This window comes from Eptatretus burgeri, chromosome 8 (genome assembly GCF_056783735.1).
Source record: "Eptatretus burgeri isolate ZD-2024b chromosome 8, Ebu_testis_v1, whole genome shotgun sequence".
Classification (NCBI taxonomy): domain Eukaryota; kingdom Metazoa; phylum Chordata; class Myxini; order Myxiniformes; family Myxinidae; genus Eptatretus; species Eptatretus burgeri.
The window spans coordinates 17,795,884-17,820,581 of NC_140968.1; the positions used below are offsets into that span (position 1 = coordinate 17,795,884).

At 45.0% G+C, this 24,698-nt stretch overlaps 1 protein-coding gene across 1 annotated transcript in view; it reads right to left on the minus strand.

Annotated features, from left to right (window-relative positions):
• Positions 1–8,737: 8,737 nt before the first annotated feature.
• The window catches only part of LOC147021218 (uncharacterized), a 93,320-nt gene continuing 77,359 nt past the window's right edge, over positions 8,738–24,698 (minus strand). Inside the window, exon 4 of the mRNA XM_085893701.1 lies at positions 8,738–13,043. Coding sequence (XP_085749827.1) covers positions 11,821–13,043 — 1,223 coding nt within the window. The 3' untranslated portion in view covers positions 8,738–11,820. The remainder of the gene's footprint in view (positions 13,044–24,698) is intronic.

Consider the following 24,698-nt stretch of genomic DNA (forward strand, 5'->3'; position numbering starts at 1 on the left):
TGCAGCACCTCGATCGCTGCTTCGTAAGTGTCGCACTCCGAGAAGAGCCTGTACACGCTGGGCGAGACATGATTCACGAGAGCGGCAAATTTGTCGGCTCCTTCCTCGATGATGGTCAGATAGTGTGAGAAGGAACAGAACCAATGCGACCATTTCATTTCTGCGTCAGTCGCGTTTGGGTCTGCGTCGAACCTCTCTGGTTTGTAGATCTTGTCCATCGTTGGTTGAGAGAGCCGAGAAAATCAAATGGAATAAATTGAAATGAGAGCGAGAGATGAACCTTCAGAGTTTAGGCTTTATTCCATTTGATTGGAGCCGCTTCTACGGGCACACCGGGGGATACAGGTTCAGCTAGGAGTACATAAGCAGTAACGTATACATGTGCGATTAATCATTGCAGACAATCCGCGTAAGCACGGAGTTCGATATAATCTCCATTCTCACCAGTCAATGAGAACCTTCAGTTAACGAGCATCAAGTGAACAGCCGATGTAAATGGCAATGCCCCGGGGACAACCACTCGTGCCGCAGAGACCTCCCCTTATACGCGAGACGCACAACATGTGATCCCGCGTCATGTCCCTCAATTCACCTCAATTCACCACAATTTCCACCATCGGTATCGTTTACCTGATTCAAGTTTGTGTATTTTACCTGTTTCATTATGTTCCGGTTTACCTGCGGGGTTTGGTTGTTTACCGGACGTGACGTCATCTGTACCCCGGAACTGAAAATCTCTTTTCACCCAAACTACCCACGTGGACATTCTCTCTGCTGTTCACTCTCCTCATACGTGTGTGTGTGTGTGTGTATAAATGTGTATGTGTGTGTATACGTGTGTGTGTATGCGTGTGTGCATGCATGTGTGTGTGTGTGTGTGTGTGTGTATACGTGTGTGTGTGTGTTTTTACGTGTGTGTGTGTGTGTGTGTGTCAGTCATTCTGTTTATTTGTCCGTCTATCTTGTATAATGTTAGCCCACGTGTCTGTTGATCCATATATGTGTCTTTATCTATCTCCTGTATAAACAGAATATCTGTGTCTATACATGATTTACACACACACACACACACACAAAAATACCACCCGTCGCTTCGGTGACAGTAATACTAAAGGGGGGGGGGAGAAAAATTTGGGGGGGGGAGAGAGGGGTGGTGGAGATAGAGTGGGGAAAATGAAGAGGTGGAGGGAGGGGGAGTGAGGAAGGGTGGGGAAAGGGGAAGAGAAGACAGTGTGAGGTGGGAGGAAGGGAAGACATGTGCGGTGGAGCGTCAATGATAATTCATACTGTCTCATCATAATGATTCTCCACAGTATAACAGTGAAGATGGAAACAAAATAATGTCTGAAATCCATTTTCTATCATTCATACTATAAACACGGCCTGCAGACAAACTCATGTCCGGACATGTCTGGAGACAAACTACTGTCCAGACAAAAACACCGCCCGGACGCGTCCGGAGTCAAACACCGCTCAGACCCGTCCTGAGGAAAGCTGGCCAGAGACAAACACTGCACGGACAGGTCCGGAGACAAATCCTGCACGGACACGTCCGCAGACAAACACTGTCTGGATATGTTCAGAGAGAGAGAGGAGGAGGAGATGTGGGAGGAGGGTATTGCACTGTGTTCGGAGGAGGTTGAGCAAGAATTGGACAGCGAGGGAGAGAAAGAGAAAGAAAGTCCTTTTTGTAAATCACAAAATACAAAGCTGTTAGTGTGACGTATCTCAAACGCACATTGCCGTATGTAGACTAATTTGATTGACGTCTTCCGGACGACCACAGAACTTACTGAACGTGTTACTAACTTACAGCTACCGTATAATGGCGATTTGGCAGCGTTTAGGGGAATTGGTATATACAAATGGGCTTCACAAGAGGAACCCTTCAGTGTTCCAGACTCCATGATGAGTTGATGTCAATGTCATTAGTATTAGTTGGTCGTATTAGGTGAGCGTGTCAGTAGTAGTAGTTGTAGTGGTATTGGTAGTAGTCGTAGGTCCATGTCAGTAGTAGTAGGTGAGCGTGATGGGGAGGGTGTGGGTGATGATGGATTCTCGTTGCGTCCACGAATAGGAGACTACTTTGTACCATTGTTCGATGTTCTTTTCCGCTAATTTTTTTTCTCATTCCCACGATGAACTATTTTTTTGTTTCAGTTTTTAAAGTATTCAAAACGACTTGGACAAATGCATAATGTACTAGTAATGAACAGAGAATGCTTCGATAACTTATAGATAAGTTATACCAACGATTGATTAGCGTGTTTTAGGCGTCCACAACCTATGCCCAACGATAGTGTAACGTATGCACAGCGTGGCAGCGTATCTTCGACAATTACGTGAGGTTTTCTATTCATAGGCTGCAGCTTCACTTTTAATAAATTCCTGTCACTCGCCTATTGTTTTTGGATGCTGGTGCTCGGCAATTGAAATCGTTTCCATTGAACGAGTTAAATCGCTTCCACAGCACTGCAATCACGGCACCAACAGCAGCAGGCTCAGTGCCAGCCTCATGCCAGGCTCAAGCAGATCCCTGTAGAAGGTGTACTGCTTGGTTATCCTTGGACCCACTCTGGCTAGCAGCTCGTCGAACATCGCTGGGGGCATTCGCAGGAAGTTGATGAAGGATGCATGGTCCTCGTTCCAGAGTTCCACTATGTGCTGGTCATAGATGCCATAATGACGTCACCTCCCAATCCATGGTCTGACCCAGTTTCTTCTCCTCCGTTCACGTCTTTTTCTCCCGGCTCTATTGGCACGTAACTGGTGCAGTGTCAACTCGATGAGGTCATGTTGATGTTCTAGGACAGGTAGGTATTGTCGTCTCAGCCTTGCCGTATCCTCCATTTCTCGGAATGACATGGACATGTACTCACCACGAAGTCTAAAAAAAGACGGGTTCCTCCTGCGAAGCCCCTTTTTATATACCAATTCCCCTAATTGCTGCCAATACGCCATTATACGGTATCTGTAAGTTAGAAACGCGTTCAGTAAGTTCTGTGGTCGTGCTGAAGACGTCAAATACGTCTACATATGTATTTGTGCGTAGGACATGCTTTACAAATAATTCCCAAGCACGTTACTCATATGTTATAAATAAGTCACGGGTACCCTAAACATTACTTTGACGTGTTTCGTCATATGAGGAACTTTCAAGTAACGTGTTGCGAAGTGTGAACAACGTTCATGTAGCGTGCTTACAAAACGTTACTCATAGGTTAGAAATAAGTTTTGGGTACGCTAAACATTACCTCGACGTGTTTCGACTTTTGAGTAACTTACAAGTAACGTGTGTCTGCATAACGTGCCTACAACTTATGGCCAGCGTAGCGGAACGTGTGAGTCATACGCCGGCATACGTCGTAAAATTTCAAGCATGCAAAAATTTGAGGACAACTCAAAAGTACAACGTTTAAAGCCAGCGTACTACGACGTATGGCAATGTTTTTCAGCGTGCTCTTAACGTATACAAAACGTACCCATAACGTATTCGACGTGTGCCAGCATTTTAGACAAATTTTTCATAAATCGGCATAAGCTGGCTAAATCGTCAAGGTGTGACAGCGGCTTGACACCAAGTATTGGTGAATTATCAGGCGTTTTATCATCTTGGGAGAAAATAATTATTCAAGTTTTATTCTCGCTCACATGAGAGCATGAAAGAAGAAAGGGCTGTCCCCCTTTATGCAACATTGTGTTGCCTGATGGGTTTTCCATTTAATTTTCGTTTCTTTCAGAGATATGTAGCCAATTTAGCAGTTGCTCCAAGAAGCCTCATTAGCATATTTACCTTGTTAGGCCTGGCATGAAAACCAAAAATAAAGGAACACACAAAAACACAACATTAATTTTGTGTGATACAAAATGAAAGCAATGAAATACAGGGAGCAATCTCACACAATGAATGAAGGCATGGAACACATCTTCCATACATATGCAAAACGTGCAGCACGTGGATGCAGGAGATAAATGATTAATTAGTCTCTTGTAATGAACTATACAGTGGATCAACCTCCACTGGAGATCACCGAACCTTTTACTAATGAACTTGCAAAACATAGAGTCCCATGCAAGTTCAGAGGGGGTCCAGCAGATATCAGTGTCTTCCACCGGGTTACTCTCTTCGAGGGTGTATCCTCTTTCAGTTAGTTAACAGAAGACTTGCACAATTCTTTACTGCTCGCCTTTTGAATGACGTTTGACCCAATTCTAATGGGAGGGGGGGGGGCAAGTTGTTGGGAATGAACTGCACACATAATCTGAGAAAAACCCACTCATTGTGCAATGCTTCATGCTCCTGGGTCCAAAGTAATCCCAGTTGGAACCCTATTCATATGACATCTCCCAAGACTTTTCCAATCACTCTTTTGGAGTGAGTTCCTGTTCGGTTGGCTATTTCTTGAGCAGATTTCTACCCACAACCTGAAACATGCCGGAGGTGCCATACTTTTATAATGCCAGCTGATGTAAAATTTTGGCAGAAGTCCCCACTTCTGGCAATACTGGGGAAAAGAAGATTATAAAACAAAGGTTCTTGTGCAAATATCTTTGTGACATCGGTGTCCTGCTGGGGGCACACTGAAATGCTCTGCCAAGCATTCAACAGACTCTGATAAAAATCAGAGATAGAAGATGTGTCCACACATTGAAGCAGGACCAGAAAACATTCACAGCCATATCCAAGCCCACCTGCTTGCTGCAGAATGTGAGGAGCCAGGAGATGGTTTGTTAATTGCTCTTCTAATAATTTTTGTGCAGAGCATAGCAGAAAGGCCATTATCCGGCTCCTGATGTCGACCATCCCCTGGCCACCTTTGGCCAATGGACGGCATACAATGTTTGGTCATAACCAGTGATGGCCTCCCCAAAAGAAGTCCAACAGTTGCCTTTGCACTCCCTTTAACAAGCTTTCCGGTAGTTACAGGCAGATGAACATGTGCCATAAAAAAGAGGCAACTAAATTATTGATTGCTAGGATCCAGCCTCGACACGAAAGGTGGGACAAACCTCTCGAGCACCGACTCAATATCTTTTTTTTTTACATGTTCAGCAACACCATCAAAGGTTTTCTGGCCATAGTGTGGGGATCCCAGAAATACCCTGACATATTTAACACCTTCGTCCAACCATTTTAACTTTGCAGGAAGGTGTACTGGCGAGACTCGTGCCATTCCAGGTGAATTGCTTTTCACTCAGGGAACCCATTGACCTTTGCTTTTTTCTCAGTTACACTTCAGAGATGAAGCTAAACAAAACAAATCCAAACACTTATCAAGAGCAACAATGTCATTATTATCTTTAACAACCACTGATACATCATCAGCAAAGGCTGAAAAGACAACTGAATGGGACTCAGGGGATATAACCACTCCAGAAACGTTCTTCTTCAGCAACACTAGAAATGGTTATAAAACAAGGGTGAATAATAAGCCAGAGAGTGGGCAGCCTTGCCTTACCCCCCTCTGCACCTGTATTGGGGAAACAAGCTCAATGTTTACTTAAACTGGACTGATGATATTGTTATATAATAAAACCAATGTCAGTCCTGAAATGAATCCCAAATCCATAAACTTCCAACAAATGACACAGAAAACCATGATCGATGCAATCAAAAACCTTTTTTAAATCAAGAAAAATCAAACCAAAGTCATTCTGCACACAGTTACCATCTATCAAGTCTTGTATGCAAAAAATGTTATCATATATGGATCTGCCTGGTACACAATAATTCTGATCAGGATAAACCAGATCATCAATTACATTTGAGAGTCGATTAGCCAAGGCTTTGGAAAAAAAATTCCATAATCCATGCAGAGCAAAGAAGCAGGTCTCCAATTCTTCATTTGTCGCAAGTCACTCGCCTTTGGAAGAAGGGACATTCCCATTCCCGAAGAAGCGACAATTAAATATATATATATATATATATATATATATACACATACATATATATATATATATATATATATATATATATATATATATATATATATATATATATATATATATATATATCGGGCGTATAAAAATCTGGAGAGACCACAGTGTTCCTAAACCACGAGTTTATTTACCATCCGTCGAGTCTGGCAAAGGAAAACCTCCCACTGGTAAGACAGCGCCACGTAAGCTGGGATTCATTTGGGGTAAAGTACCCTCCATACATCTCACAAACCAACCCGAGAAAAGAAAAGCGATAAATCACTCCAAGATTCGGGATGAGGTTCTGGTGTATTCCTGTCCATTCCGGGTTCAAAGGTACAGTTAAAATCACTCCCAATGCAAACACAGTGACTTAAATCAACCGCCTGTAAGTGATTGATCACAGACACAAAGAAAGCTCTCCATGCTGTGCCTAAACTCGGCGCAAAGACATTAAATAACATAAAATAGAAATTGTTAATGACTAATTGAAGAGCGATAAACCGGTCTTAAACAATCTCCTGAAAAACACGTGACTCAGGTGTTAGCCCAGGTCTCAGTATTAAAGCAACACCCGCCGAGAGAGGGGACAAGTTGCTAAAAACAGCACTGTCCCCCTAACAAGACGATACCAATATGTGTTTCCTGTAACGCATTGTCCACATTCTGAGTGTTGTGTGTTTCCTGTCATAAAAGTATGTCGATGTTCCTCCGTCTCAATGAATTTTTCACTTGAGCTTGGCAGTTGTGGTTTACACCTCCACCATTAATGCTTTAGGTACCAAAGGTGATTTTCTTCAATCAAAGGGCTTGATTGGGTGTTGCGAATCTCAAGACCGGCTCTCATCATGAATTTCCTGAGATGGTGAAACTGTGACTTTGTTAAGGAGAACTCATCGGCCTTTCTCATAATTTCTTTGGCAGTTTGAATAAATGAAACTCGATCAGGAAATTTATCTTTGATAACTACATTTCGCTGTCTATAAGTTTCATTAAGGAAAGAAAGAACGAGTTGAGGAGCTATCCTTGGCTGATCAGATGAAGGCTGAGACAACTCAGGCACCTCGTCATCCTCATCAGATTCTGACAAATCAGACAAGGTTTTCAGTCTCTGAAGTCACTCATGGAATGTCCGAATCTCTGGAGATTCGCTGGAAAGCTCTACTGTGTTGCCATCATTTCCATGGTGTTCCTTCTGCTCAACAGGAGTTCAAACGTTGGTTTCACTCTCTTGCAGAGCCTTATCGACCGATTCAATCGGAGATCCCAGAGTACAATTTTGAATCCGTATCGGTAAAAGGAGCACTGAAGAGGGACGTGTCACTCCCTTTCTGCTTGTTCACAGTAGTTCGTGATCGTGTTGCGGAAATGGGCCCTCAGTGGGTTACTAAATATCGGATTAGCCCAGATCCCCCCTTAAATGCATGTTCAGCCAGGTTGTTTGGTAATCGGATGTTACATGTGTGTGGGGAGAGTAGCAGGCTGTCCAGTATTCATACAGTGATGGTGTACCGAGAGACACCTTCTTTTTCCTTCCCCCCTCCGAACCAGCACCCTGACAGTCAGTCAACAAGACGTGTCAGCAACCCATTGGCGGAGAGCTGCTGTAAACTCGAACAATGGACCAATCACGTGTCCCCGGAGGTGGCCCAAAAAGCCTGCCCCAAAAAGGCAAGAGGAACTGCTTATTCCAGTCTGCGATCTGCTATATGAGGAATGACTCAACGAGCTGTTCGTCTTTGGCCATGGAGCCAGCATGCAGGTCATTCCCAGGTTCATCCTGAATCCAACCACAAAGTCTCTGATTGCCCTTACTCCCTGGACAGCTCGACCACATCTTTTCATCCCGTCGATCCGCCTGCGGAGCTCAACACCCAGATTTAGCCGAATCTGGTGTTCAGGCCAGGCCTGGATTCGCATATTGGACCTTGTGAAATACCAGCTGGAACACACCATAGATCTTTCGCTCTTGTGCCATCGTCCTTACAGGGGCTGTACGCGGCGAGGCTGCGTGCATGAGCTCGGGCGATGGGAGTGCGTCGCCGCTATCTTGCCACGGTGCATGTTCGAGCTGAGCGCTCCAATCCGTCGACATCGGCTTGTCACGAGCCGCATTAGTGCCTTCGACACTTTTCCTCTCATCCATGAGGCACCACCAAGTACTCCGTGTCTTGTATGCATGTTGTCCAGGCCTAATACTTATTTTGCTCGGGCCCCCTGTGAAACCTGTATCTGTGGCTCCCTAGATAAAGACGGGTTATCGATTAATAATAACGTTATTGTGAATGCTTTGCTTGTGTCGTATTCCCGAAGGTTTCCGCAATAAATGTGGCCGATTCATACGAAATTTGCCTCCCTGAATTTATTTGTGTCACGCTGAAGAACAATCGCTCGATTTGTATTTAAAACCAAACTGGTTATGGACTGCGGCGGACTTCGCTCGGTCTCTGATCAAACCCACTCTGTAGCCAGGTTGTATCCTCAACTGTGAAGGCACAGGGGTACTTTGGTATTGTGATCTAAGGTGCGTGACCCTAGACCTTTGCCAAACCAGCCGGCGATATAACCCGTGAGACGGCGGTGCTGTTAAGCGCTACCGAATCTTCAACAAGTGGTCGTCAGGAGTCGGATGCGAACCCCTCCACCTCCATAAATTTGCAGGACACCAATTCAACAACATCTGGTGCCGTTCGCACCCCGAACATTGGTTACGAGAGGCACGGGGGGGGGGGGGGGGAAACGTCGCTCGCAAATTCCAAATTTTATTTTATTTTGAGTGGATTGGGTGTAAAACTTAGAAATTATAAAGAAAAATGGAGTAGCAAAATGGTGGCGCGGTTCCACCTCAGCGCAACACGAAGAGGGAGAGGGTGAGTATGAACAGCACAACGGGCCGTACAGCACGAATAAAACGCTCCCGCCCACCGGTTAAAACCACGTGGTCACAGCATGCGCCATGGCAAACGAAGCAGGATGACGACGCGTACATTAACGAGATTCAGGCACGATTGGCGAATGCCTTGGAGTTACAAATGATGAGAATTATATTGAGGAGTTACAAATTAAATTGGACGTTGCATTACGGCAGGCAGACGAGGTTCAGGAAAATTATGTGTACAGGGAATCACAACAATTGGCTGAAGCACAGGAACGAATTTGGTGGCTGGAAAAAGACTTTGCCCACGCAGTGGAGGAATTACATGGAGAAATGAGGAAAGTAGAGTGGTGTAACCATAGGTTGTTGTAACATGAGAAGTGCGAACTGAACAAAAGAGTGGAGAAAGAGCAAATTAGTAACTCCCGGGATAGGGAGAACTTGGAAGAAGAATGGAAAACAAAGCTGGAAGAGGAAAAACGGGAACACGATTTGCAATGAGCACAACTGAAGGAAAAGGTAAGAACAGGCAATCAGATAAGAGAAATCCGAGAACAGACGATGAAAATAAGAGAGAAATAGCTGGAACTCGAGGAATACAGTAACAGAATGGACGGAATGAGGAAGGAAGAATGCGAAAGAGGTGCATTCTTCATTCTCAAATGCTATCCACCAGGAGCGACTCCTTGAGGAATATCTGCCTACGAGAGATTCCGATGAGAATCGTTCTACAGAGTAACCATGAAAAATATGCGTTTGCCTCAAAACGTCACCAAATGACGTCATCATGTCTCAAGCTTGACATATCGAGAAAGCACTCATCGAGGTGTTCAATTTGAGGTACTACACGATATGGTTCCTAAGATTTCAAAATTTGACCTTGGGGTCAAAAACTTTCGACGTCCAGTGCTAACCATGAAGGTCAAGGCCGATCGCCACCAAAAATTAATCAGCTGAGCGCCAGACCATGAACTATATTCCCATGAAGTTTGAAGACAATCCAATCCGATCAAAGTACTCAAAAAATAAGGGTTTCGTCGACTCCCCTGATTTGCGACAAAGTGACCTTGACCTTCAAAATTTTATGCGCTGAAATGGACCTCTATCGGCCTGTGATATGCAAAGTTACAAAAATTTCCAATGATAACTGTGCTCTGCAGAGTGATCGATACGTGATTACAGACAAAAAAAAAACAAAAAAAACATACAAGCTGACCAACATATCTTGCAAAACTTCGTTTTGGCAAGATAATAAAAGGGGCTAAATTGGTTTTGTGTTGCAAATTAAGGGAGTGGGTATGGACAGAGACAGGCAAAGGCTATAGGTTGCGAGAGACAGAACCTGATATCAGGGCTGTCTCTTCCGGTATATCTCGAGCTTTCGATATCGCCTGGCATCCTGCATTTCTCTCCAAACGCTCTGCCTCTCAAATCCCAGGCCAACCACAGCTGAATGGAGTGCTGCTCTCCCATCTGGGCTCACTTCCCAGACTCACATCTTGCTCAGCTTGATGCTGTGGAAACCAAGGCTTTCAAGATCATTGGAATCTCTCACAATGAAGCTGAGTCGATGGGCCTATCACTTTGTCACCGCCAACAGATCGGTGGTTTCTATCTTCCTCTGATTCATTTCTCATCTTGCACCCTCCACATGCTTCCTCTCTCCCAGTTGCACACAAGAAACATGCAGTGCACCATTTGAATCTCGTTGGTTATCACCATTTGGATTTGAGGGGGTGGGAGGAAGTTCTCCGAGAACTCAAAATCTCCATGCCCTATTGGTGAAGGATCATGAATGATTCATGAACCAACCTGTGAAATGTCATTCTCATCTTCTCGTTCCAAGGGCTCTTTTCAAAATCTTCACTGTACCTCCAATGACCTCCACTTTTCCTGAAATGATTTATCAGGACTCAGTCAGGATTTTTTTTTTCATCATTCCTGCAGCTTTGACTTTCACTGGAATCATTACAGACTTCTTCAATTTCCAAGTACTCTTTAACTCATTTTACAGATCCTGGTATTTGTTCATTTTCCTGATTTTTGGAGCATTTAGTCCAAAAGTCATTGGGAACTGAAACCACAATCAACAATTATGACTTTCTTTTTGTGTTAAAGCACCATTTCCAGACGCAATGCTTTGTTTGTGATGTCGACACTTGACGGGATAATTTTGTCATGAGTGAGCATTACGTTTTCATTTTCAAGGATCGGACTTGGTTTGCATTTCCATGATTGTTCTGGAACCGGGATGTTGAAATGTTTACAAATGTGCCAGTGGACGCCGTCATGTCTTTCTGTGTACAGCTTTTCTGGCAGGAGTTGTTTTTACATCCCAAAAGGAGGTGACTGGTACACTCTGTTTCGACCCAACAAAACCTGCATTTGTCCTATTGTTTCAATCGTGTAATTCTCCAAAAGGCATTGGTGTGGAGTCCTTGATGTTGAGCATTTATGATGACTCGTTCTCCATCCCAATAAATTTGACCTTCTTTGCCATTCCAAGGAGCATTCCTTGTCGATCCCTGACCTGTCCAGCTCGATTTAACATCTGCCTGAACTTTTGTCATTCCCCCATTTGCTGGAGTATATCTGCTGATATTTATTTTTGCAGTCTTTCTTCTTTTTTTTTTCTTTGCAATCATTGTGGTTAGGTTTGTTTCTGTTTTGTTTTCCTGTGTCGTATCCATCAATTGCACCTTCTTTTAAAGTTTGTTGCTCAATGGAGTTAGGATCCCTTTTCTGGTTTGTTTTCTTCCCAGTGTAGAAATCTCATCCGAAAGTCTGTTGAGCTATTCACATCCTCCGCTAGTCCGACACACGGTGTTCTGTGCACTTGGTTAAACTCCATCACACCGTCTCTTCATTCTCGTCTTGTTGAGTCAAACCTCAGTTTGCATTGGATTTTGGAAAAGATCTTATGAATAGTTCAAGTTTCCTGATTTTGGTGTCGAAATTGTTGATCTCCAATAGTGACCAATTTATAATTGCACGGCTATATTAGAATACCGGCACTGCAAGTTGGTTTATAGCTTTGGTTTTGTTGGAGAGAAGAGATTGGAGAGAGGGATGACTTCAGAATTAGTCTGATTCTGCAAAGATACGCTTCGCTGATTATTTTGCACATTTTTTTTGTGTTTAACCTGGAAGCTTTCTTCTGTTCCGAAGTATTTGAAGGATGCTTCATTTTCTAGTTCTGTCGGCCCTTTTGTGTGGATCCTCATATGTTTCTTTAAATGGCCTTTTTGAGAGAAACCTTCATCACATATGGAGCATTTGTCAGGACGCTCTCCTGTGTGGATCCTCATATGTATTTTCAAATGGCTTTTTCGAGAGAAATCTTTGTCACACATGGAGCATTTGTAAGGACGCTCGCCTGTGTGAATCCTCATATGTATTTTCAAATCGCCTTTTTGAGAGAAACCTTTATGACATATGGGGCATTTGTAAGGACGCTCTCCTGTGTGAATCCTCATATGCATTTTCAAATTGCCTTTTTGAGAGAAACCTCTATCACATGTGGAGCATTTGTTCGGACGCTCTCCTGTATGGGTGCTGAGATGCATTTTCAAATAGCCTTTTTGAGAGAAACCTTTATCACATCTGGAGCATTTGTAAGGACGCTCTCCTGTGTGGATCCTCATATGCTTTTTCAAAGAGCCTTTTTGAGAGAAACCTTTATCACATATGGAGCATTTGTCAGGACGCTCTCCTGTATGGGTTCTCATATGTGCATTCAAATGGCCTTTATGAGGGAAACCTTTATCACATGTGGAGCATTTGTTCGGACGCTCTCCTGTGTGGGTGCTCAAATGCATTTTCAAATCGCCTTTTTGAGAGAAAGCTTTATCACATATGGAGCATTTGTAAGGACGCTCTCCTGTGTGGATCCTCATATGCTTATTCAAAGAGCCTTTTTGAGAGAAACCTTTATCACATATGGAGCATTTGTCAGGACGCTCTCCTGTATGGGTCCTCAGATGCATTTTCAAACGACTTTTATGAGTAAAACCTTTATCACATATGGAGCATTTGAAAGGATGCTCTCCTGTGTGGATCCTCATATGTGCATTCAAATTGCCTTTATGAGAGAAACCTTTATCACATATGGAGCATTTGTTAGGACGCTCTCCTGTGTGGGTGCTCAGATGCATTTTCAAATCGCCTTTTTGAGAGAAACCTTTATCACATATGGAGCATTTGAAAGGACGCTCTCCTGTGTGGATCCTCATATGCATTTTCAAATGGCCTTTACGAGAGAAACCCTTATAACATGTGGAACATTTGTGTGGGCGTTCTCTTCTGTGGGTCCTCATGTGTATTTTGATGTTTCTTGGAGAAGTAACTTCCACACTGCATATATTACACTTATAATGCATTTGCCTTTCGATCACATTTTTGGGTTTGTTTAACTTAATATTGATCTTTGTGCTGTTTTCACCAGATGTGCACTTGAATTTTGAAGGTTGCAAGTCTTGTTCTTGGGATTGTTTCTTCAAAATAGACATCTTCTTCACTCTCAAGCTGCTCCTGGACCTTATCTGTCCCACTGTACTTCTTGTTTTTTCTTCAAAAACAAAGAAGAAGAAGTTATTTTACCTTTTTTTTTGTCAAACTGAAAATGCAAAATATTAAAAGATTTCAAAAATATTAGAAACCGTGAATTGAAAAGATTGAATGTTCATTTTGAGGGTTTCTGCTCACCTGTTGCAGAACAGACAGGACTGCCATTTGTCAAATGAACCAAAATCTTCATCTTCCTTTACAGAAGAAGATCTTAACGTTTCTGAGAAAGATAAACCTTTCTGTCTGGATGCCACATTTGCAGGACAGATAACTGAAAATAAGGAAGGACATGAAGTTTAAAACACTGCAAATATCAATCTGGTCAATCAGGTGTGTGCAATTGCTGTCACTTCCACTCCTTCATGCTGCCGCAATTACAGGGGACAAATCGAGGTGTTCGATACAAAAACGACAAAATACATACATGCACACACACAGTTGCGGACCTGGAGTCCGTTTTTCTGTGGACCATTTCATCCCGAGATAACCCTCAAATTTTTCATACTGATCAGAAGTGGCGTTCTGCATCTGCAATTACGACGTCATGATGAAGGCACCCATGACATCATTAAAAAAAATCCACTCATTCCCCATGAGGGGTACTTGCTGTGTGCAAAGTCTAAATTTTTCCCTAGGTGCGGTTTCAGAGATAAAGAGGTCCAAATTTTCCGTTTCCCCAATATGGCTGCCACACCACGTGACCGATGATCTCTCATAGAATGTTGTAAAGATAATTATGACGAGTTGTACCAATAGTGAAAATTTCCTCTCAATCCGACAAGCGGTTGCAGAGAAAAGCACGAAAGTTCTGTGCGGAAAAAAAAACAAACACACAAACAAACAAGCAAACTAGATGACGTCATGCAAAGCACGATTCTTGCAGAATCCAATAAACAAATTTTACTTCAAAAATAATTGGCTGGTTTCATCAGTGACTTGAAACATAAATCCTCTTCAAATTTCAAGTCAATCGGAATAGTGGTGTTGGTGGAGCAGGCATGACAGACCAAATTTCCTTGTTAATAAACCTGGTAATTCTTCATCACAGGCTCACTCAAAGCCCAACACCCCCAAGCAGTCACCTGGATCGCTGCCCCTAAATCCGGCCCTGGCTCCACCATCTCCATATAATAATAATAGACTAATGCTGTCTATCTGTCCTATCCTGAATCACAGAAACACTTCTTGGAGAGAAAAAAAACTATTTCGTAAAAGTTGTTTCAAATTAATCCAAACCTGCAGGAGAACTACAATTTCTTTTCAAGCAGATAACAAATTTTAACCAGGGTGGTGTATAAGGTAAAACACCGCTTCTTCCATTGCTCATGATTTTTTATTTTTCAATAAAGAAATATGCCACGATATCTTTGCTGTTAAATATGATTATTTTGGAATTTTTCCCTCAATATCTGTTTGTACAATAAAATGGTGGTTCATCCATTTGTTTGTGTGTACCATTACTTGCACCTGTGAAAGACACGATTAGACCACCATATTGGTCAGGTCAAAGGGGTCTACAGGGTATAAGATGGTCTTCAAAGAAAAGAAAAAAAGCAAAAGCAGCAAAAGCACACTTGGAAAACCAAGCACAGCATGCCAAGTTTGAACATCACATTGTTTTTTGGCTAGGGTTCGGTGGCGATAAACGACCACCAGGGGGAGCAGGAGGGTCAGTAGGGTCGTCTCCACCGAACACCCTGGAATTTAGCTCGTGACTCTCGGATAAGTCCGAAAGGTCACGGGTCCCTTCGCGGACCGTGGTCGCGTTAATTGCCGAATACAATTTCAATATACCCAAGTACCCACGCCGTCAAATTACCATGGAAATCACAACTTCGACAGACTCCGTCGAATCAGGTCGCTCAAGAGACCTCGGTCCGGTGAAACCGAACAGATTTACTAAAGTCCGTCGGTCCAAACGACAACTTACGGCACACGGCCTCCCTAATAACCAATACACACAGTGCTGGGCCAATGGAAGAAACTACAGGCAAGGAACTGGAACATTTTACAATTCGGGGGGTTTATTTATAATGGGGGCGATAATCGGGAAGGGAGACACAGAGCAGGATTACAACCGAATATGAGAAATGCAATTTACAAGGAACACAGACACTTAACAGTTTCGACTTACAGACAGGTTCTACTTTTTTCTCTGGGGGGAGGGGGGGTTGGAAATCACTTAAAACATGTAGAAATGCAAAAAAAAAAAAAAATTCAAATTTTTTTCAAAATGGCCGCCATAGCGGCCATATTGGATTTTGGACAGAGTCCAAAATCTAATGGCATTATCCTTGGACCATACCTAATCCCACCACCAAGTTTCGTCGAAATCCGTCGAGGAGTTTTTCTGTAATACTGTTCACAAACAAACAAACAGAAAGGGGTAAAAACAGTAACCTCCGATCTTCGATGGCGGAGGTTGACTACTTTTTATTTTATAATTCTAAGTGTCCCTAACCCCCTTACTGTCTTTGTCTGGCTAACCTATCCTGTTCGTCTACCCCCAACCTCCTTCGTGAAGGGAATAAGGGGGAGTAGTGTTCTGCCTCGAGGCCCAATGGAGCCTAAAAATAACCTCCAGAGATCAGCAATCTTCCCACAGTGAGTCCAGCGGCCTCTGGGGAGTGAAGGGATGGATGGTGCGAAGGTGTACATCTATCTATCCTCGCATTTTTTAAACTTAAAACTATCCCTGGGGCTTTTCAACACGCCTGTCACTTTAAACTATCAGTTCTAACAACCACGATTACCGTCGCCTGTGTTTGTGTCCATTATGAATTTGGGCCCTGCCCACAAATTTTCTTTGCTGCCCTTGCACAATTTTGTGGCTGGGCAGCGTGGCTCAACTGGCAGGGACTTCCGTCTGCCGAACTCAAACTACGGCACCCCGGGCCCTGAGGTTGTCTCCGAGCCTACCTGCTCCCGATCAACGCGGGGAGTTCCCTCCCCAGCTTCTCCCCCGTATATGCCCACGTGGCATCTCAGTGCTATGGGTCCAGTTTCCGACGGGCCACCTGTGCCCAGTACACTAACCCGGTCGCTTGGACCCTTGGCCGACTACTTCGGTGCCCAGGTTGCCCCCTACTCAATATGCTAATTTCAACATGCCTTCATACACCACCAACAACAGAACGACCTCCTTTTGGTAAATTTATCTAACCCAAGAACTAACATGACACTGACCCCAGGGTCCCTTGGGTGGGATTCACTCCTCCCCCCAATCATTCATTCGCACCAAGCATTCCACATTCACTCCACTCACACACTCGGGCCCGGTGACCCACGTTCACTCATTGTACATTTTTCACCCTTTTTTTTTTTTAAATTCACCACACTTCCAGCTACGTCCCCACCAACGAGCTCGTGCCCCTCGTCATCCCTTATCCTAATGCATGTTCCTTTTAACTCCACTGCTAAGCTACGGCCCCACTACACATTCCATGTCTGTCCGTGTCTCACAAAATCCATTTTTAATCTAACCGAACATTCCCTCCAACTCGTTCCACGGGCCACATGAGAACTGTTCCTGCCCCATGAGGCCGTTCTATCTAACACTAACCCCATCCCACTAACAATTGCTCCTATGCCCAAGGGAGGATATTCACTACATACTGGCTGGGGCCGTGTAGTCGTAGCAAGGCCACTCGAACCATGCACCTCCAGGGCGGCGGTCTGCAACTTGCTTGTTCGTCCCTTCCGTCAGACGATACTTGGGGCCTTGCCGTCGCCCTGCGCATTGCAACTCGCGCTTGCCTTCGAGGGGTACGCCATGCGAGCCTGCACCTCACGCCGCGAGGTCCCCAGTGACGTCACCCGAGCACCGAATCTGTGCGGTTTGCCGTGCAGGCCTGCCCGAAAGTATCGTCCTGGGAACCTGCTCCGCGCGTTCCGCAAACAGAACACGCGGCATGCAGCATGTGATACCCCGCACACGCACCAACATGGGAACCTGAGTGTTCCAAATTCACCTGAAACTCGCCTACATTTTAACCGTCCATGAGGCCGGCTTGTATCCAACATGGAGTGTTCTCGTGACGGATTGAGATTGCGTCGACGCACGCTTGCAGGCCGTGCGTGAGACGCACCACAGACCTCGTACTCGGTCGCGCGAAACCGGCAAGGTTCCCGAAATAGCTCCACTACTTGGCTCGCTACTTATATTATGTCTCGCATATGGATCCGTCCGTCATCCATTTCCATACACGCACATCACGTTACTCACACCACTCGCACACCTTGAAATTCACATCAGGGATTCTTGTTACCACAAGGGGTCACGAGGCCTCCGAACTCCCCCCCCCCCCAAACTCTGCATGTACCCGTTCACATCATGCACCCGCTCGACCTCACACGGCCCGACCGGACTTACCTGGCCGCAGTCCACTTCGAGGGAGCTCATTCTCTCCCTCTGTTCCTGAGGGAGGCGATCCTGATGCTCGCACCGGGTGACTAAACATTCCCCATGCTCAACCCCATTGGCCCCTCCTATCTCTACCTATGTGTGCTCCTCTTTAGTTTCGGCCCCTCATTCGATTTCTGAGTGTAATTTTTTTTTGTCGTCCCTTCTACCTCTTATTATCTCTGTTATCCCCTCGTATCTCACCCCTACATGTTTCCCCCATTAATTACGGTGGTGTCGCTCGTTACCCCGACCTCAACCATCTCAATCACGGAGCGAACACATTTCGCACTCCCCCTCAGTTCGTTCGTTCTGCCACATGGTGCCGCCATTATGCCTTTCACCTCCTTCATACTCACCTGCAGGTTCAACCCCATATTCTGCATTTCACCCCTCAGGTCAGGTCAGGTATGGGAGCATGTGCCAGAACAGCGCGTCGCTGCGTCCACTTTCCGTCGGTACTCCAGGGGCCTCCGTCTGGCCATCCCCCAGGCAGATGCCAGGCCCATCCCCATCTCCTTGAGATGGTGGTCAACCTGCTGCAACCATGAGGCACGTGGTCGGCCCACTGGCCTCCTCCACTCATGAGACTCCCTCACTGAGAGAATCTGGTGAGCAGGATCAGCATCAGGAAAACGAGCCACATGTCCATACAGCCGCAACTGACGCTCACGGACTATGCAGGTAACAAATCTCATCCGAGTCTCTCTCAGCAACCGCTCGTTGGACACAAAATCCGACCAGCGATAGCCAAGTATTCTCCGAAGACACCTGGTACCAAAGGAATTAAATCTCCGTCTCAGATCCTTGGTCAGAGTCCAAGTCTCGCACCCATAGAGCAAGACTGGAAGTACCAAGGACCTGAAGACTCGGACTTTCGTCCTCCCGCACAGGTACCGGCAGCGCCACACCCCATGATCCAGTGAATCCATGACTCCCCAGGCCCGACCCAGACGTCTATTGACCTCTGACTCGCAGCCAAGAGAAAAACATGAATATCACTGCATGATTCACATGAAAAGTGAATCTCTCCACAACCTCAACATCCTCACCACAAACAGACACAGACAGGACAGCAGCATCCAATATGTCACCGAAAGCCTGGATCTTAGTTTTGACCCAAGAAACCCATAATCCCAGCGGCTCCGACTCCTCATTCAACACCTCCAGGGCCCCCAAAAGGATGTCTAAAGTCTCCGCAAAGATGACTGCATCATCTGCAAAGTCAAGGTCCGAGATCTTGACATTCCCAAACGATGCACCGCAACTTGATCTCTCCGACATCCTTCCTAAAATCCAGTCCATACAAGTGCTGAAAAGTGTGGGGGCAAGTACACATCCCTGACGAACTCCAGTAACAACTGGAAATAAGTCAGAGGTGGTACCACCACACTTCACAGCACTCTCAGAACCAGAGTAGAGTTCAGACATCAGATCGATCAGTTTTGGTGGCACCCCACGAAGACCAAGAATCCTCGAGAGGACATCCCGATTCACTGAATCGAACGCTTTACAGAGATCAATATAGGCTGCAAGCAGCCCCTGCCGAAACTCTCGTCTGCGTTCGGTGAGGACACGAAGGGCAAGGATACGGTCAATCGTTGACCTCTTTGGTGTAAAGCCTGACTGCTCTGGATGCTGGTGCTCAAGCAGATGGTGGCGAACCCTATCGAGAATTATCCGAGCAAAGACCTTGCCCGGCACTGAGAGCAGCGTCACCCCTCGGTAGTTGTTGCAGTCTTGGCGATCACCCTTCCCTTTCCAGAGAGGGACAACAAGGCCCCTCTTTCAGTCAGTTGGGATGATGCCTGTGTTCCAGGCAGAGCACAAAACTGCATGCAACGACACGAGTGCAGAATTTCCACCAGCCTTGAGAAGTTCGGCATGGATGCCACAAATCCCTGGAGCTTTGCCCCATTTCAACTGGTTCACCGCAGCCCGTGTTTCCACAAGCGAAGGTGGACCACAGTTGATTCGTGGGTCAGCAACAGGGATTGTAACACCCCTGACGTCCAACTCGACAGCTGGGGGATCAGCCTGGTACAACCGCTCAAAGTAACCGGCCCAGCGGGCCTTCACTTCAGACTCCTCTGTCAAGAGCCTACCACTCTCTGCTCGAACTGCAGTGCTCCGAGGGATGGGCTTGGATGAACGTAATGCGTGAATTCCCCTGTAAGCGGGACGAGAATCACCTGTCCACAGGTGATGCTCTACCCCCTCACAGATTCCTCGCACATAGGCCTCCTTGTCCACCCTCAGTGCACGTACAGTTTTATGCCTCAGCTCCCTGAACAGCTCAGCTCTGCCATTCAGCCTGGCCCTGCAACTCTGGTCAATGGTATCCAGTGTCCCTTGAGAGACAAAATTCTTCTTTGCCCTGCGGTGAGTTCCAAGACATCCACCGGCAACATCAAGGACGGTGGTCTTAAAGGTGCTCCACAACTCTTCAGGACTACCCAAAGCACCCAGACCCCCCAAGTGTCCACTCAGCCTGTTCACAAACTCCTCAGCTACTCTCTCATCCCTGAGCTTGGCAACATCCAGCCTAGGCTGGGATGGTACCATTCTCCAGGATTTAAGGTGCAGCTTTAGAGTTGCTACAACAAGCCTGTGGTCAGTATTGAGGAACTGAGTATTCCGGTAGACCCTGCAGTTCTGGATCATCCTCCAACGACCGTCAATGAGGACATGGTCAATCTCCTTTGCCACACCGCCAGCGTTGGAATACCAAGTCCAGCGATGAGCTTGTGGGCGCTGAAACCATGAACCAGCCACCCTAAGTCCATGACTTCTTGCAAAGTCAAGGAACTTAGTGCTATTCTGGTTCATAGTTCCTGACCCATGGGGACCAACACACACCTCATAACCATCCCTATCAGTTCCAGTCGATGCATTGAAATTCCCCAAGACTAGAAGTGTATCTCGTCTGGGGCACTGATCAACCACAGACTCGAGCGTGGCGTAGAATGCATCCTTCACGGTGAGATCACTCGCCTCAGTCGGAGCATAAACAGAGACCACGGAAATGACACCTAAGGAGTGACGAATCCTTAATCTCATAATACGCTCGTTGACCGGTGTTACCTCAATTATCATTGGAGTCAGCTTATTGGACACAGCTACAGCAACTCCTTGGGTATGGTAACCATCAAAGCGACCAGACCAATAGTAGGTGTAACCACCCACCATTATCTCGCCGCAATCCGGTCTCCGAACCTCAGAGAGAGCTGCAATCCCGATGTCCAAACGCTTGAGCTCAGATGATAACAGAGACAGGTGATCATCTTCTCTTAGGGATAGGACATTCCAGGCACCCACCCGAAGGGACCGCCTCAGGTTAACCCAAGGAGACCGCCGTCTGGTGGACGACACCTCAGCACCACTCCGACACTCTCCCGCAATCTGACCCAGGGATGTTACCCCGTGGTTTCCCTCCTATCAAAGATTGGTGTATCAAACTCCCCCCCCCCAAACTCTGCATGTACCCGTTCACATCATGCACCCGCTCGACCTCACACGGCCCGACCGGACTTACCTGGCCGCAGTCCACTTCGAGGGAGCTCATTCTCTCCCTCTGTTCCTGAGGGAGGCGATCCTGATGCTCGCACCGGGTCACTAAACATTCCCCATGCTCAACCCCATTGTCCCCTCCTATCTCTACCTATGTGTGCTCCTCTTTAGTTTCATGCAATTCGGCCCCTCATTCGATTTCTGAGTGTCATTTTTTTTTGTCGTCCCTTCTACCTCATATTATCTCTGTTATCCCCTCGTATCTCACCCCTACATGTTTCCCCCATTAATTACGGTGGTGTCGCTCGTTACCCCGACCTCAACCATCTCAATCACGGACCGAACACATTTCGCACTCCCCCTCAGTTCGTTCGTTCAGCCACATGGTGCCGCCATTATGCCTTTCACCTCCTTCATACTCACCTGCAGGTTCAACCCCATATTCTGCATTTCACCCCTCAGTGTTTGCACATTTGCATCCATTTTGTTTTCCATTGCATGCACATTGCGCGCATTCGCGTCCATTTTGTTTTCCACCCATTGCACATTCGCATCCATTTGGCTTTGCATTCGTTGCGCATCTCTTCTCATTTCCATTAACATTTCCCCAAACCGGTTCATGTCAAACGACCCTGACGAAGGCTCTGTGGTGCTGGGTTGAGGTACAGTGGGGAGTAATAAGAGGAGGCAGAATAAAGTTGAGAATTTGAGGAGGTAGAGCGATGAGATGGATGTGAGAGAGCAGGGAAGGAGGAAGCTTTGTGGATGTGGGGGGAGGGGGGGAATTTGAGAAGGGTGAGTGAGGGATTGAGTGGAGGGAGAAGGGTGAGGGGGGAGTTTTTGAGAAACGTGAGAGGGAAGCTTGGAGGGGGAAAGAGTGTGATGGTTGTTTTGAGAGGGAGGAGTGAGAGAGGTGAATTGGCACGGAAGTTGAAAAAAACCCACAATGGTTGATGGAAAGAGAACACTCCAAACAAATTGTTTTTATTATCTTGCCAAAACGAAGCTTTTGCAAGATATGTTAGTCAGCTTGGATGTTTTTTTTTGTTTGTTTTTTTTAATCTTGCCAAAACGAAGTTTTTGCAAGATATGTTAGTCAGTTTGTATGTTTTTTTTTTTGTCTGTAATCACGTATAAAAAAAAAATTCGGCAGAGCACAGTTATCAATGAAAATTTTTGTAACTTCGCATATCAGAGGTCTATAGAGGTCCTTTCAGCGCACCAAATTTCGAAGGTCAAGGTCAAAGGTCAAGGTCACTTTGTCGCAAATCAGGGGAGTCGACGAAACCCTTATTTTTTGAGTAATTTTGATCGCATCGTCTTCAAACTTCATGGGAATATATTTCATGGTCTGGCGCTCAGCCGATTAATTTTTGGTGGCGATTGGCCTTGACCTTCAAAAGGTTTTTTTTTTTTTGTCTGTAATTACGTATAAAATCACTCTGCAGAGCACAGTTATCATTGGAAATTTTTGCAACTTCGCATATCACAGGCCTATAGAGGTCCCTTTCAGCCATAAAATTTTGAAGGTCAAGGTCAAGGTCACTGTCGCAAATCAGGGGAGTCGACGAAACCCTTATTTTTTGAGTAATTTTAATCTAATCGTCTCCAAACTTTATGGGAATGTAGTATATGGTCTGGCGCTCAGCTGATTAGTTTTTGGTGGCAATTGGCCTTGACCTTCATGGTTAGCGCCTGAGGTCAAACATATTTGACCCCAAGGTCAAATTTTCAAGTTTTAGGAACCATATCGTGTAGTATCTCAAATTGAACACCTCGATGAGTGCTTTCTAGATATGTCAAGCTTGAGACATTATGAGGCAAACACATATTTTTCATGGTTACTCTGTAGAACGATTCTCATCAGAATCTCTCGTAGGCAGATATTCCTCAAGGAGTCGCTCCTGGTGGATTGCAGCTCTGTTCACCTCAGTGTGACCTTAAAGAAGTCACACATGGTCACCTTTTGGCAAGATATGGGTCACCCTGTGGGTGACATTGGTTTATTTAATTTTCCGTTCAGAGATTCGACCAAAGACATTTCTTGAGGGATGAAATAAAGGAGAATTAAGGGAATGGATAGAAGAAACGATGTAACACAAGGTTTTTTTCTGCAAGGTCTGAGGGAAAGGTCGAATTGAGAGAGGTGTGTTGGTATTGAAGAAGAGTCGTGACGTGTGATCGTCATGGGAACCACACGTGGGGAAGAGGAAGATGAAGCACATTAAGAGATAGTTTTCGTTATTATTATTAACATTAGTATTAATATTATTATTTTGATAAAGATTACATCAGATGAGGTAAAGGAAAATTTGAAGAAAAAAATCGTGATGTGAATTCGGATCGGTGAACAAAGGGGGTGGAAACAGATCACGTGGTTCTGGGAGGTGTATATCTCATTTGGTTTGGAGATCAATTTGGATTTACAATTAATTATGAAGAAGAAGAAGAATGCTTTATTCTTTGGCCTGATACAAAATGTTAGTAAAAAAAAACAACAAACAATGAAAGCTTCGAATTACAAAAAAAACCGAGATCGCACGAACATTTCCTATGCGAGGTATAAATGTAATAATAATAAAAAAAATCATTTACTTTAATTTAGGGTATGAAGGCCAGGGAACGACAAGGCTGATTTCCGGCCATGGCCGTGCCCTAAAAAAATTGTGAAAAGTCTAGAACTGATATTCGCTGCTGAAAAGTTGACACTGAACGGACTTCAAAAACTTGTGAGGGTAAAGCATTCCAAATTGGAATGGTTCTAACTGCAAAAATTTTTTTTCGAATTTCTTTATTCACTCTAATCCATTTCAAGCAATATTCATGATTTTTCCGTTGACCTGACCTCGAAGCCATTTCAAAATAATCTGAAAAAGATAAAGAAACTAAACCAAACAGGATTTTATACACAAAAATGAGGTCCCTTACTACTCTTCTATGTTCAAAGGATTCCAATTTCAGTACTTTCAAACAATCTAGATAAGATAATCCAGCCATTCCTGGAATTCTACACATGAAGGATCGCTGAACACGCTCAATTAAATCAATATCTTTAATTATGCACGGATTCCACACTTCTATAGCATACTCCAAAAGTGACCGAACGAAGGTGATGAACATTTTCACCAAAAAGTTTCTATCTCTACAACGGAACACTTTAAAAATTAAAGCAGCCATGATGAATGCCTTTTGTGCTATCATTTTGCAGTGTACACTAAATTTAAGATAGTCCGAAACAGTTACGCCCAAATCGCGCATACATTAAACCGAGGGAACTGGAAAATGTTGGACTTCATACTGCGTCTTCGCATTTCCCTGACCAATTTGAAGAACGAAGCACTTATTTACTGCGATTCTCAATTGCACATTGTCTGCCCAGCTCATTACTTGTTTCAAATCTTCTTTAAGTTTAACATTTTGCTCATT